This window comes from Rhipicephalus microplus, chromosome X (assembly GCF_043290135.1).
Source record: "Rhipicephalus microplus isolate Deutch F79 chromosome X, USDA_Rmic, whole genome shotgun sequence".
In the NCBI taxonomy this organism is placed as follows: Eukaryota; Metazoa; Arthropoda; class Arachnida; order Ixodida; family Ixodidae; genus Rhipicephalus; species Rhipicephalus microplus.
The window spans coordinates 191,063,862-191,080,071 of record NC_134710.1 but is presented as its reverse complement, the minus strand read 5'-3'; the positions used below and the strand labels follow the sequence as shown (position 1 = coordinate 191,080,071).

General features: G+C 44.3%; 1 protein-coding gene across 2 annotated transcripts in view; it reads right to left on the bottom strand.

Annotated features, from left to right (window-relative positions):
* The window catches only part of LOC119177325 (rab GTPase-activating protein 1), a 203,156-nt gene that overhangs the window by 40,314 nt on the left and 146,632 nt on the right, over positions 1-16,210 (bottom strand). For both annotated transcript variants that reach the window (XM_037428794.2, XM_037428795.2), the window contains one exon: positions 9,980-10,123. In XM_037428794.2, the coding sequence (XP_037284691.2) occupies positions 9,980-10,123 (144 nt within the window). The remainder of the gene's footprint in view (positions 1-9,979; positions 10,124-16,210) is intronic.

The window sequence follows — 16,210 nt, the reverse complement described above, 5'->3', positions numbered from 1 at the left end:
TTGCTACATCAATAGGACTGAAAACATGGTAGCTGATGCACAGCCTTGAATAAGTGTTGCACCTGCTGGCTCTATCGATTTCCAAGACCTAGCTGCCATCCAGGAAAAGAACCCTGGGCTGCTAAAATTCAGGAAGAACACTGATAGCGCCAGGTTGTTACTTTCACTTCCCTACACATCAAATTGCATACCTGCCAACCTGGTGTGATCTTTAAATGCGGGAGATGCGTAAAGCAACCGGGGGGGGGGGGGGGGGGGAGAGAAGGGAAACACAACCGAGGGAAGCTAGTGAACGTATTTACTATTTTTCATGGCTGCAGTGAAGTCGTAAACAAATGATTACCAGCGAACTCTATAGATGTCAACAATCATATGGCACATGCAAGCGTGCGTAGTTCCCTTTTGGTGTAAATCATGGAGGAAAGAAAAAGAGGAGAGGGCATGCCCAGCCGGCGTGGTACGCGAAGTGTGAAGGAAATGATGTCATGGCGGCCATATTCACTGGGCCCAATGGTGGTGTTGCTATGGTTATGTGTTGCACGGTGTAGCTGGTCTATCAGTGAGCGGACGCGGCTGGTGGTGGCATGTGCGCCTCCGCAGGTCTCGTACCGAGCTGTGGCGGACAATATCCGTGCTCTATGTCATGTTATTGTTACCCAGTGTTCTCCTGGCATTCACTGTACTTCTAGCAACGTTTACAAAACCCTTTGTCCATCAAGGGGCCTTAACAGTGCGTAGAACGAGCGCATATCCATGTGTCGTGCGGCAGATGACGCAGATGAAGCATTTCAAGTGTTCAGCAAAATCGCATTGGGCACCATGACAAAACGGAACGACAACGAATGCTTTGCAGGTCAGTGATGGTTGCGTAGTGCTCCTGCTTGTGAAAACGGATGAAACTTTTGTGCCCAGCAAGACACAATGAGGACCATGTGCACATACGTAGTTTTGTGTTTGGTATGTGTACAGTAACAACTTGCATGTGTGTATTAAAACACCTTTTTTGTCCCGCTTGCTATACTTGTCCCCAGCATTGTAATCTCAACGTTATAGCAACCGCATTCCAGTGTCACTTGCACCGTGCTCAAAGTGACCCGGTAGCAGAATGCTGATGCCAGCGAGTTTCAGGCAGGCACAGTAGCCGGACGCCGCGTGGCCGTGTGTCGGAATGCAATGCAACCGTAGAAGGCGGCGCACGTCCGATTGTGTTGTACATACAGCGCATGAATTAATACCACACTTGCCCTTGTCAGTGCATCTAGCGCGCGTTCTTTTGTACTGGATTCGTTGTCAGCGAGCTGTTGATATTCTGACCGGATGATTTCGCTGACGGTGTCGCGCTGGCTCTGCGGGTTGAGCCCCTCTCCGATGATTTCGGTTCCCCACGACGCGTGCGCTGGGCAGTGCATGTGGTTTGCACACTATAGAGACTGGAGAGTCGAGCCTTCTGCTTCACATTCAGATGTAAACAAGAGAGGAGCATTTGCCCAGACAATATGGCCGACTTCCGGCTTCGCCACGGCTTCACAACGAGTGACGTCAGGGCCTCTTCTCAGTTGTTTCTTTCCTCCATGGTGTAAATCGAGGAGGAGGGGGGGGGGGGGGTTCAGGGAGTACCTCATCTTGTGTTCGGGCTGGGGAGGACACATTTAGTTTTAAACAATATATACTTGAGTAACCTGATAATTAAGTATAGCACATTCAGCATTTTATAGAGGCTGACTATTTTTCAGTCTGCACCTGTGTTCAATACCCTTTAGCTGTGTGAGAGACTGGAAATCGCAAAAGTCACTTGTGGAGTTCAAAGAAGACTGAATGCAATTACTCAAGATTGGACCACATGCTCGTTTTTAAAACTTTATTTCAAAACAGTATTTAGTTTTTAGATGTACATAAAACGACAACACACATAAAAAAGCAAAATGGCCACCATGGTCTCATTTGTGTTCCCCCTTGTAATTTTTCTGGATTTAAATGACTGGTAATTGCTGTGTTCCGTGACAACTCATTTCTCTTTGACAACATTTCTGTACTTTTCCACATGACACCAGTGCACTGCACCAAAGTGGCTCAAGGACTCAGCAAGTGATACAAAATTTTAAAACTGATATTCTTAGTTGTCATTATTTTCTTTTCCCAATGGTGCTACCTCAGTTTTTGGGGCAATTTATGTCCATGATGCCCATGCAAAGACTGCTCAAAATTTAGTAGTCTCCTGGGCTAATTGTGAGAGTCGGCAGGTAAGAACTCAGGCCCGTGCGACACATCCCAGGCAGCTTCTCGTCTGCTAGTGTCCCATAAATTTCAGTGGCAAATATTTGACTTGCTGCACAGATTAAACCATCCTGGCATCACAGTGATGCAAGGCTTATCACAGACCATTTTGTGTGACTGGGAATCAACAAACACATTTGAACCTGGACAAGAACCTGTAAAAACTGTTGGCTTTAAATGTGACCTGGGGTACACACATACATACAGAAGTGCAATCACTCCAGCCACTAGCGAACCAATCATAGAACCTGGATTTAGACTTGGTGGAGCCTTTCTCTCCCCGTCAAGGATTTAAGTACCTCCTTGTGTGTTTATAACAACTCAAAGTGGCTTGAAGCAAACCCTTTGCCAGAAGACTGAAATAGTGGTGGAAGAATTTATTATTATATGGGTATAGCAGTAGAGCTATACCTTGTGCATAACCACAAATCGAGGCTGGCAGTTCCAAAGCTCACTCACTCTGCCCTGGCACGACTGTTGAACACGCGCCTTCATAATGCCGTGGTTTATACCACACTGCTAGCAACAGCATGGTCGAGTGCCTCCACCAAGAACTGAATGCACCTTTGATTGCCATGCTCGATAGACAGCACAGGGTTCAAAAGCTGTCTCTGTTACTAATGGGGCTCAGTACAACCATCAAGGACTTTAAGAATCGGCGTAGGTGAAATGCTGCATGGATCGGTCATCAATTTGTGTCCAGGAAATATTTCCAGCTCCCTTGGATCGACTCGCTTGTAGCACTCGCAGAAGTTACATTCGTGGCTCAGCCAGCCTCAACACACGTCACCCTGTGTCACCTGCACCCAGCTTGTGTTCAGTTTCCCAATAATGAACACAGAGTCAGTACTTCACTGGAACAGGCAAAAAAATAAAAGCTAGGAAACAATGAATCAGAATTTAAGACCAGGCTGGAAAGAACAGGAGCCACTGTCCCAAACTTCAGCAGGGAAAATGGGATTTGAAATGTTTCTAGGTAATAGATGGCCCATATCTCTCTCCTGAAGGTGCTGTATTGAGCCTCAGTAGATTTCAGGCACTTTAAGAATATCAGTGATTTCCGGTCTGTGCCAGCGTGCTGTGGAATAACTTCATCCACTGCCATGCCAACATGTCGGCCGTATGGTGAGTGACGTTGCTTTTTAAATTTCAAAGCGACATTTTCGACACTGAAGACTAGAGAGGTTAGGGCACTTTCCGTGGTGCGGTACAGTAAAGCCAATCCTTTGCACACTTTCAAAACAAAATTTGCAAGTATTATACAAATAAAGCACCTTTGAATAATGTTTTTTGTTGTTTCAGAATGCATGGCATCAAATCGACAAATTTAAAAAATTTGTAATTGTGCCTGGTTTTCGACTAAAAGCCCCGTGGAAATGCGCTCCAAGGACCAGTGGAAGGTACTGGTAGTTTCTTAATAGTTGCTATGTAGCACGTATATAAGCGGCTGAAGAGTTTAGGTACAGGATGGTATTAGGTGCCTCTATAATTTTTTAGCATCAAAAACTTCTGCAGCTCTCGGAAGGAAGTTGAAGAAAAGAAGTCCTTGTTTACCCATGTTCGTCATTCGTGTGGCTGAATGCCTTTGGGTGAAATGCAATGGCAGAGAAAATCCAATGCTTCAACTCCGAAAACCTTTTTCTGAGACTTTAGGATTAGGCCATATTCATCAAGTGGCTTGAAAAGAAGGCAAAAGTGTACTCTGTCTGTGCTACTTACAACTAAATGTTGTCAAGGTTGACGAGAAACTAAAAGGGCATCTATGTAATTCTTATAACGTGTAGAAGCGAGAGCACTCACTTGTCGCCGATTGTGTCGCTGAGCTATGTCTCGATGTTTATTGATATGGCAAAAGGTTGTCAAGTTTGTGGCTGGTGTTTCCAGACCCACAAAAATTGTGTCATATGGATTTTTCAGTTCCTTGGGTCTTGCATGGGCAGCGCGAGTATGGCGTTATGTGGCTCTTTCCCAATGGTCAGAGTGATGTCTTGTTGAAGCTGCTGCACCTTTCACTGTGCTCATCTTGCAGCCACTTGCTCTGCATATCATGTTCTTGCAGGCTTCAGCACGACCTGATGAATCTTCTGCCAAAGCTCCACTTGAAAACTTTTGGTTTATAACAACTATGCGCACAGTGTTGAAGATGACGTAATTTATTTTCTGCTTTTCTGCCACCGCTTTCTGATGACAGTGGGAGCACACAATGAGCTATGTAATGCTCTTATAATAAAACCGAGAGGCAGTTGATGCATAGCCTTGTCCTTGGACCTTCTTAATGTTTGCATGCATTCTTCAAGCTGAAGAGCACACTGATAAACTTAAATAGGCCCAATGGGCTAGCAATCACTGTCTTCGGAAAGTTACTGGGTTCCACAGGAATTTGGTGGTAGCCACCCATCAAATTTGCCTTAGTGCAGAATATTTTAGGTTCCTGCTACACAAGCACCGAAGTCATGTATGGGAGGAAGGAGATATTAATTAAGAGTAGTGACAGCATTCAAAACTTGGTCAACACTGCTAGGCTTCCAATCACTAGTGTTTTGCTTTGGCACTAAAGAAAGAGACGAAGACTAGTTGTCCAAGGAAGTATGAATAACAGCAAGCTGGAGTATGTCTCAACTCGTGGGGGAGGGGGGGGGGCAACTTTCAACCTTTTCCCAGCGAGCTCCACGGATGGACAGCGACAGATGGACTTGTAGTGATGACATGGTATGTTCCGTTGTGTTTCAATGGTAGCTCATCATTTCGGGGTTACGTAGGTTGTGGATACTCAGCAAGTATAGTGTTGTACAATTAAGACAGGCCAGAATGTACACATATATGATAAGGTGAAACTTTACTTAGGACAAATACAGCAAGGTATATGACATTATGCACTAGGTCAGGGGTTTTCAAGAATGTTGGTTCCAGGGAACCCTGCTAAGCTCCAGTCAGTGCCAAGGAACCTCCCTCCCCACCTGAAACCACCCTGCTTTCATGCAACCATTTTCATGTCCTTCATGCTACATTCCCTGGCAATGAATTCAAAAGCAAGAGTACGAGAGACCAGCGCTGGATAGGTGGCACGCCAAAAAAAAAAGTCCCTGGCGGAGGGTCATGACACAACTCAGCCGCTTGCGTCCAGACGACCGGCCACAGTATGCCACCATAGCCGCAGTGCACCACCGTGAGAGCACGCGCATGCGCCACGGCCGTGCTTCATTTTTGAACGAAAAGCTCAAAAAGCCATTGTGCCAGTAACATGGCAGCGTGGTTTAGAAAAAAAAGCACATAAAAAGTGCTGGAAAACAGAGAGAAACTCTGCAACGAGATTTGCACCTATACATATGGCATCAAAGAGACAGTGCTGTGGTCCTATCGCGGTGGTCTAGTGGCTAAGATACTCGGCTGCTGACCCGCAGGTCGCGGGTTCGAATCCCGGCTGCGGCGGCTGCATTTCCGATGGAGGCAGAAATGTTGTAGGCCCGTGTGCTCAGATTTGGGTGCACGTTAAAGAACCCCAGGTGGTCTAAATTTCCGGAGCCCTCCACTATGGCGTCTCTCACAATCATATGGTGGTTTTGGGACGTTAAACCCCACATATCAATCAAGACAGTGTCGTGATGGTGACTCCATCGTCATCCTTTTCTGGTTGTGTGCTGGGTTTTGTGTTAAGCTAGTGCAGACTGACATGCCCCCCCTGATAAGTCTGCGCTGCAACAATACTGCCCGCCCCCTGCTTACTTCTGTAGTAAAAAAAAAAAAACCCAGGAAGTGGTAGCTACGCCTCTTTTTTTTTAAAGACGATAGTCTTTCTTGGCGACCTTCAACGCAAAAATTTTGGTCTGTCTGTCTGTCCACTCTTAACGGCACCGGGTACTTGAAACGGCCAACCCCATCCGCAGCGCCCACCAACGTTGCTCAAGGTTTAGTGTTCATACTTGCAATTGTCAATTATTAAGCAATTATTGTGCAAGTCTGGGGCACCATAACAACACGTATATATTCTGCATGTGCATTTTTACTAGAAAATGCATACATAAGTAATTTTAGGGGCCGTAGCGCTTATCACGCTACGCTGACCATACAACGCTTGCACGTAAAGGTGAGTGTTTCCAACGCTTTGCTAAGACCCGACTGTGGTGGAACCTATCCGTCGCCTTGCGTTCCTCACCTTATCACCTCCGAGACGGGCGCGCACACCCGTCTCAGAGCCACGCGCTTCGTTTTGCAAGAAGACTGCCAGGTGGCGCTCATGTATCACGTGTGACGTGACTTGATTCGCTCGTTCGCCTCCGCTGCACGCTCGAGGCACTCTAATGCAGCGCCTCCAAAATACCATTGACCGATTTTCTTGCGCAAAACATCAAAATAATTGTTCCCTTTTTCCACACGCAAGACTATCGTCTTTCGACGACATTTGCAGATTACATGCAGATATGGGGCCAATTTTTTCCCAGGTGTCCTACGTACGCCTGTCCACGGTATGTACGCACGTGTGTTGTGCTGCTATGCTTGAGGACGCGGGATCGATTTCCGACTACGGCGGCCGCATTTCGATGATGGCGAAATACAAGCAACACGCGTGAACCAAGATATATGTGCACATTGAAAAACCCTAAGCGGTCCCAATCAAGTCTGATACTACCACTACAGCGTGCCTCACCTCAAACTCATATATCTTGTTTGGGACACGAAAACCTAGCAATTATCGATGTTGAACAGACACTTTACTTTAGGCAGACACCGGCTAGCGGAAAATACTAGAAAACCGTGAGTTGGGCAAACAAAATGATGATTAAAAATCCAAGTCATCATTTGATACTTCAATAGCAAGGCATAAATTCCAATGTTATAGCCACAGCCGCCAGTGAAAAAGGTTACCTCATCGTCTAACCCCAGAAAGATAAGCTTCAAATATTCCTCTGCTTTATTCGCAGCAAGAGGCCTGTTTTCAGCAGAAATTAAGTTAAACAGAGGCATCTCAGGATAGGGTATTCATCGCTAGCGTACTTTTTATAACCGTTTTGCAGCTTGGGCAAACGTGCCCCCTCACAAATTGTGTAGTGTGGAAAAGGCAGCTCCCGTTCTACGTAACATTTTGCAAATAATACAGACTACCTACCGATTGTATCATGCACTTCACGCGAGGGATCAGATGGTGTTTGGTAGTAGTAGTTGTCAGAAAAAACTACATACCTTGTATACTACATAACAGCCTCATTTTATTTCGGGAAAACACCACTTAATGAAGTTCAGCTGTTTGTCCCTGATTGCCAGGGTTGCTATCTTCACTATCCAATAAATCTACCAGACACATGCAATTCAGTTTAGAAACCAGCCCGATAAAGCTAGACGGGAGAGCGAGAGCAGAACATACTTCGGTCGCCTGACCACTTGGATGCAACGCTGGCTCCTTTTTATATATGATTAAGAAGAAAAAAGGTACAGGGATACATCCTTCCTCATGTCTACATATTCTGGCACTTGAAAACGCGACAGTACCACCAGTGCCCATCGTGCACCCATACCACCTCTATCAGCCAACTCTCGTCTAAGAAAGCGGCTGAGAAGTGCACGCTTTGACCGCCAGGTCGGCGCTGCCCACATAGCTGAAACTCCAGCACTTGTTCCCTATAACAAAAATTTATTCACTGACATGTAACTGAAATCCCTTTCCTTGCACAAACAAATCGATGCAAAGTTCAGTCACACTCAGAGCCAGCCGCATGTTGGCTGCTGGATTCAGCCGATTCTGGTGCTTATTTTTCAGATAGGCTATTGTCGTGAATGACAGTTCACAAGCATATGTTGTTCCAAATGGTTACTGCATGTCAACTGCCTTGTTTTCCTCACCTACCTTCAAACAGGAGAAATGCGCATGGGGGTAATATAAGGTTTCCGAGATTCAAGCAGATTAGCTTAATCCCACGGCACATTTTCACAGTGTGGCTGGCAACAAGCTGATCGCCAGATTTACTGCGCAGCCTACATGTTTTTATTGCGCACTGAGATGTGCTTATTGACACTGGGGCATGAGATCGCACCTCGAGTTCACCATTTAAGCGACTTGGTGACTACAGATCCAGCGAAAATTTATCCATGGTCGTAGATAACCCAAATAACTGCCTGTGTAACCCTTAGTTCCATGGAACCCACTTAGAGAATCCTTGCTCTAGGCACTAATCCCAAACACTCGCATTAAGGTTGCAATAGCTGAAGAAGCCTGCCCCTAGCATAGCAAAACTGACATTTGCAATCATGAGCATCCATCTGTGCCAGCGCATTAGCCCAATGCCTGGTGTCATTTACTGGAGCTGATTCAATGTGACGAAAGTGCTATTTACTGCACGGAGAGCAGATCTGGACTCGCCAAGTTGGAGATATTCGGCTGTGGTAAAAATGACAACTCCACTAAAGTGTCAAGGAGAATGCAGTGGCTAGTGATGCAGAAAACCACAATGAAAAGGCAGCTTAATTTAGGGCCAGTGTGACATTCTGCTGCTAGTGACTCGCCAGTGCATTTCCTGTTCATGTAGGGGACCTCGTGTGGCTACTGGCTTGTGTTCATAAAAGTAATCACAATTGCTGCAGTGGGTCTTTTCATTTACTGCGAGACTGCATCGAATTTTCACATTAAAGCAAATGGTAGCATTGAGAATGCTGACCAGCGTTGCTGCAAGTCATCAGCTTCTCAAGTGCAGCATTAAGGCAATTGAATTTCTCATCCAGGTTGATGAGTTGGTCTCCTGGGTCTCAAGGTTTTCCAGAGGACCGATGAAGCTCCACCGCAATGGCAGGAGGCATACTCATGACTTTGTCCCTGTCAACAGTAATAGCTGCATCGGGAAGGCTAATGCTCGAGAAAGCATAATTTTTTTGGTCATCACTTATCAGCACCACGCGTTCAGTCGCCTTTCGTTGGAAGTTTGGTTTGGCAGAACGAAGAATTATATGTCTCCATAGCTCGACACCAAACACTAGCCTGACATTTCTTAACAAAGAAAAACAGCTTTACTGAGTGCATGTGTAAAGGCACTTGAGTGAGAAGTGGTGGAGGCACTTGGTGGTTTTGACGTCAATGGCTTCCTTGCTTCAAAGAAAGAGCAAGGAGAGTTAAGGAGTGAAAAAGAAAGAGCATGTTGAATTGCTGCTATGATGCTGGGACCGCTGCCATCAGCAACAAATCTCTTGCCACCACGTACAGTGATGGCTGCTTCTGGGAAAGCTGATAGCAGGTCATTACAGAACTTATCAAATATGCATGTTCCTAACTGTTTCAGATTTGGCTCAGTGCTTCAACTGTTTTTTTAATACTTTAACATACAAAGAAGTTGGTTATTAAGGAGTTTCAGATTTTGTGTACTTAAAGTTAGACGGTGCAAAGGAATGCAGTGAGAGATGAAGCTTTCGGTATGCAAAGATGCTTGGGTGTGCTATTTCTAAAACATTCTACTGTCAAGGCTGCTTGTTAGTAATTGATGAGGGTTTTTACAGCTTAGTTAACACTAAAAAAAATTAACATTATGCTGTTACACTAATGTGCCCTTTGTTAAAGTGTTGCGGTTATGCTATCCACATGACCAAAGACTTTTACTGCAGAAATTCAGTTACAATTTTTTTTTTACTTAAAATGGCATGAAATTCTGGGTCACAAAATTCTAGCCATATGTGAAAACATGCGATAAAACCCATGCATTAATATAAATAAAACAAGGGAACTTACATCTAGTAGAAAAAGGTCTAAGATGAAGAAGACTACGTGCAGTGGAAACTTGGCTGTAAACAGTGTTAGGAACCACTGGGAACCAAACATGTGCGTTTCCACTCCAAGATCCACAAAGTGGGCATACAGCTGTGGAAGCTGGTCCTGAAAGACAAGAAAAATACCGATTCACAATTACCGTATTATGAATGGAAGGCTGCTTGCTGTTAAGAAAAAGTGAAATAAGTCATCTCCACATCACAGCTTTCCTAATGTGCACCATATCTGTGTGTGAAACTTGGTCTAAAGATCTGTGATTTAGTGCAATTTACAAAATAATAATTTTTCTTGATTTCCCAATCAAGATTCCATTGAAAACCATGTGTTTTTCACACAAGTAAATTAACTAGTTCTACAACTTGTAGTGTGAAGACCAGTGAAACAACAAAATAGAGATAATGCTTGACGGCAGTTATTATAGCAAAAGGTAACAATATTACAGTAGGAGCTACCTCGAGTAGAAAAGTAATGCTGCTACAGCTACATGTTTCAAGCAAAGTAACACATTACAAAGAAGAAAATGATGGCAGAAAAGCTTTTTGTTTGTTTGTTTGTTGAGACAAATTAAAAATAAGCACTAGGTAAAACATACAAATGACACAGACACAGGAAAAGCATAATTTACATTTTATTGGCCCTTTACTGAAGCCACACTAACTCCTATGTAAAGTGAAAAATGAATTCACAGAAAAGGGGCAACATGCAAGGTCTGCATAAAAAGTACCCGGAACAATTTTTGCCTGATGTGTTCACACTGCACGTCTGCTGTGGTAGCGGATGTTTTTCAAGGTACACAAGTTCCAGTTACCTGCGTGTTCATTCATCCAATATTGTGCTTTAGTGGGCCCCTGTCAAGCGGCTCGGCGCTAGTGCAAAATGCAGCAAATGATTGAACAACAGTATGATACCAAATTTTGTATCGGCCTGACAATACCAAACAACCAGACGATAAATGACATTGTGACAACTCCTGAACCACCTTACTACCCTGACTTAGCAGCAGCAGACAATTCCTATTGTGTCGTGTGACCCGTGGTGCTCTGTAAAAACACCAGTGCGGTTTACACGCGGTCTTACTCAACACAACAATTTCCTATTCACAAAAGTAACATCCTCCCTCAAAGAACCCTACCATAGGACTTTAGGTGTTGCAAAAGAAGCCTGGATGTATGCCCTTAAACACCTTGCTGAATTTGTCCTAATAGCAATCCTTAAAGACATGAAAACACCGTTCACAAAAGTGTGATGATCCTCAAACGATTTATATCTTGAAGACCTTTGAGGCTCATTGAAGAAATGTTTCTAATTAACCTATCTTTTCTGAACTTTTTTTTTTTATACTTTTCATAGAAACCCTGTATAACCCCCACGGGCATAGTTCATTGCTTTTTAACATAAGATGCTATGTAACTGTTGCAGATACACAAGCGCTCGCACAGACGCAAGCAAGAGCAGCAATGTATGCAAGACTGATTACAATGTTGTCATAAAAAAACAGAGCTAAAAAATAGACAGGGATTAAGGAAGATGTGACAAAGGCGCTCCCTTCCTTAGTCTTCATCCGTTTTTTATTGCTGTTTTTTCACCACATGTAAGAACCACCAACTAGCCCAAGTTTCTCTTCTAGTTACCACATTGTCGGAACAAAATTGTTACCCTTTGAGGGAAGATTGTTTTTGCCAAATGAGACCCTCCCCCCTCCTTGGGTAAGGTTTTCTTTTTCTTTTTTTACCGATTTAAAAAGTTCAGTTTGTTCTATTTCGAAAATATACATACCGTATTTACTCGATTCTACCGCGCCCTCGATTGTAACGCGCACCCTATTTCCACCGCGAAAAAAACCCAAAAAAACGTAAGACATCAATTGCAACGCGCACCCATTTTTCTCGCCGGCCCGCACGATCACACCACTCGAAAAAACTACTCCTTTCGGGAGCGTATTCTATTTAAATATGAGGTACGGGCGAAGCTTGTGCCCATCTGACGTGTAACAGAGCTTTCCGTCACGGTAGTTTTACCGTGGACCGATGTCAGCACGCGAACTTGCTTCGCCCCCTTCTTCTCGACGGTTGTGGTGCCAGGCAAGTCGAAGTAAAGAGGCGTCTGATGGGCATTCCCGATTTGCCCAAGCAGGTAGCCGTTGTTGCGCCGCAAGTTTAGGACGAACCTCTGAAAACTGTGAAGCTTTTCATCGTACTCCTCCGCAAAACTTTTCGCATATGCATGTTCCCCTTCGGAGGGAAAAGCCTTTCCTCTAAATAAAGTTAGTTAGCCAGCACCTGCTCGCTTTAAACTGGCTCTGCATTAGACCTTTTTCCAAGACTAATTGCATAGCCCGCACTTCGAGCAGTTCTGTCGTCACGGGCCGCTGTGCCGCTCACTGCTCAAGCACATACTTGCTGAGCAGCTCTTTAATTTGCGGAAACCGACCCTGCTGTGGTCCACTGAAGCCTTTGCGTGAAGCTTTGCTGTCGAGAATCTTCTGCTTTTGTTTCCGCCGGTCCCGCACGCACGTTTCGGGAACTCCGAACGACCGCGATGCGGCCCGATTTCCGTCCGTTTCTGCACACGCCATAACTTTTCTTTTAAAAGCGGCATCGTGGTGCTATCGAGTTTTTGGAGTCGGCCCTTCCACACCGTCGATGCTAATGCACTACTAGATGACGAACTCCTCAGCACACGTACAAAGTGCCGCACATGGGAAACACATAGGCAGAAATGGCCGACGCGCCATGCCGACGCACGTAGGGGGCGGCCATTTTGGATTTGCCGATGGCAATAGAGTGACCGTAATTTTTTTGTTCGTACTCGATTCTAACGCGCATGCAATTTATAAACTCGCTTAACCGGAAAAAAGGTGCGCGTTAGATTCGAGTAATTACGGTATGTTCTATTTCGAAAATAGACATACTAGTAAACAGTGGTCCGCAGTCGTGAGTCAGACATGCGTACTAGTAATTACATCTGTGGCTAGCCTAGTAATGTAGAATAGTGGAGGAAAATGTAAGGAGCGAATTATTTCTACTTCTATAGAACGGTGAAATGCAATGAATTTCGTACGAAAGTAATGACGTGTTTGCATCACTCACCGCGTATCGTCAAGATTATATTGATAGACCCTGATGACACGAACATATAGGATACAGCTTTAAAGGTGGCGCCAGTCTATTCTTTAGCAGTTAGAAACTTCCCGTGTTTACTTTTCATGCACTACAACTGCCTGAGACGCATACGCTCAACATAACAATCACATAGAAGTAGTCAATTCGCAAAATTGGAGCGCTCAACTTGTCAGCTGACAGGAAACATCAAAGTAGGAGTTCGATCACTCGAAATCAGCAAAAATCCGACGTTGCGGACACTTTGAAAAGAACAATGTAAAAATTGAGTGAGAGATGAAAAAGTTAGGAGAGAACGACTGAGAAGGGGGGTCATCCAGAGCACTAAGTTGGGCTAGGATCGCAAGGTCAGATGTTCGAAGCTGCACTGGGTGAGGTTTTTTTCTTTTTTTTTTTTTGAAAGCAATAATGGACTTTCAAACAGTTGAGAAAAGGCCAGGCGAGCTACGAGTCATGTGAAGCTGAGAGCTGATAGGCAGTTAGGTGGTATTCTTTAGTGCTATGTTAAGAAAGTGCAACAGAACCCCGTATTTAGAGATAGCGCAGCAGCCTAGCATGCAGTGACAAAATTCGCCTCGACTGCAGATGCTGGATTATTCCCAACTGTATATTTACTTAATACATGTGATGAAGGAATCTTTGAAAAAAGAAATAAGAGGTGCGGGGTGCGGCCTCGCTGACAACCACTTGCCGATAATGCACTCCCTCACCAGAGCAGAATTAGCCGCCCTGGTGCAGTACTTGGCCACTACCTCCCATGACTATGGCAATTAACACTTGGCCCTCAGTCCCCAGCGACTGAGAATCAACTGTCCAAGGTGGCAGGCACACCTGCGACCCAGCGGAGGGTGCTAACAATCTCTGGGTCCGGACAGGTCGCCATTGGAATCTGAACTTGGCCACGTTTAATGCTACAACGCTATCTAGTGAGGCTAGTCTAGCTGTCCTATTCAAGGAATTAGAGGGTGTTCAATGGGATATAAAAGGGCTCAGCGAAGTTAGGAGGACACGTAAAGCTTATACAATGCTGAAGAACGGACACGTCCTGTGCTACCATGAATTAATTGACAGATGTGGATTAATTGACAGAAAAAAACTAGGGGTGGGTTTTTTTATACACAAGAATATCGCTGGCAACATAGAAAAATACTATAGCATCAGTGAGAGGGTGGCAAGTATCATAATTAACTTTAAGAAAAGGTACAAGATGAAAGTGGTACAAGAACAGGCCTACGCACCTACATCAAGCCATGATGATCATTTGGTTGAACGCTAGTATAAAGACGCAGAGTCAGCCATTAATAAAGTAAAGTCACAGTATACTATTCTGATGGAAGACTTTAATGCCAAAGTTGGCAAGAAACAGGCCGGAGACCATGCAGGGGGGCAATATGGCATTGCTGTAGAAATGCCAGAGGAGAGTTGTTAGTAGAGTTAGCAGAACATAATAACTCACAAATCTTGAACACCCTTTTCATAAAACGAGTTAACCGTAAGTGGACGAGGCGAAGTCCAAATGGTGAGACTAAACATGAAATGAGATTTCATTCTGTGTGCACACCCAGGCATTGTACATGATGTAGAATGGCAAGATCCGATGCAGTGACCATAGAATGGTAAAATGTCGTATTCACATAGATTTAAAAAAGCAAAGGCATAAACTGATACGCAGGAAGCCAATTAATGAACTAGCAGTGAGATCGAAAGTATAGAAATTCAGAGCTTCACTTCAGAATAAATTCGAAGCTCTAAACGAGTTAACTGATGTTAGCGTGGACACAATGAAAGATAATCTTACTAGTATCATCAAACCTAACCTAATCTTTGAAGGGCCTAACCTAACCCTGTACCTCAAGCGAGCAAAAAACACCATTTCTTTCATCTACTTGGCGTGCGTCTCGATGATCTTACTTGTTCAAGAACGTCATAACGGCACCATGCAATGGAAGTCGGAGGTACAGTCACAAGACAGGACACTGGCAAAATATCTGAGGAGACGAAAAATTTTATTAAGACATGACAAACCATGAAAGCCTCAAATGCAACTGACAAATTTGAGCTAGAAGCGGAGCTTTTGAAGTTAAGCAATAGGCATAAGGTAGCCGACATCAGATGGCATAACATGAAGAGAATCGAGAAGGCTGTAAAAAGCGGCAGAAGCCTTTTAGGCTTCTGCCACTTTTACCTTCTCGATTTTGCCTTTGCAGCTTTTAGCTGCAAAGGCAAACTTATGCACAAGCGAAAATCGGATGTATGCATCAAGGAACAAGGAAGACAATGTTATAACCAATATGAATAGTATAGTTGAGGTGGCCGAGGAGTTCTACAGAGAGCTGTACAGAAGCCAAAACAACCAGGATATCGTAAGGATCAATAATGGCTCAGAGGAGTTCCACGTCCTACTAGTAATGACAGCGAAAGTAAGGAAAGCTCTAGAATGAATGCGAAGAGGCTAAGCCGCTGGTGAGAATAAGGTAACAACAGACCTGCTGAAAGATGGCAGAGAAATCGTGTTAAAAAAACTGGCCACCTTATATACGAAGTGCCTCTTGACTGGAAGGGTACCAGAATCTTGGAAGAATGCCAACAACATCTTAATGCATAAGAAAGGAGATGTCAAGGACTTGAAAAATTACAGGCCGATCAGCTTACTGTCCGTTCTCTACAAACTATTCACAAAAATAATAGCTAACAAAATTAAGGCATCATTAGAGTTTAATCAACCAAAGGACCAAGCAGAATTTCGGGCAGGCTTCTCTATAATAAACCATATTCATACTATCAGTCAGATAAAAAAATGTGCTGAATACAATCATGATGATGATGTTTGATGTTTTGTGGCGCAAGAGCCATTTCATGGCCAAAGAGCACCAGTTCATCTTACCAGAGATATGAACAATGATTTTGATAAGCGGCTGTATAAGGGCCATAAAATTCCTCACGGGTGTGCGCACCCGCTTCAAAAGTGATAAGGTGTAGAACGCAAGAAAACGGGTAGGGGCCACCACTGTTTCGTTTTAGCAAAGCGTTGGAAACACTCGCCTTTCCGTGCAAGCGTTGGATGGTCAGTGCA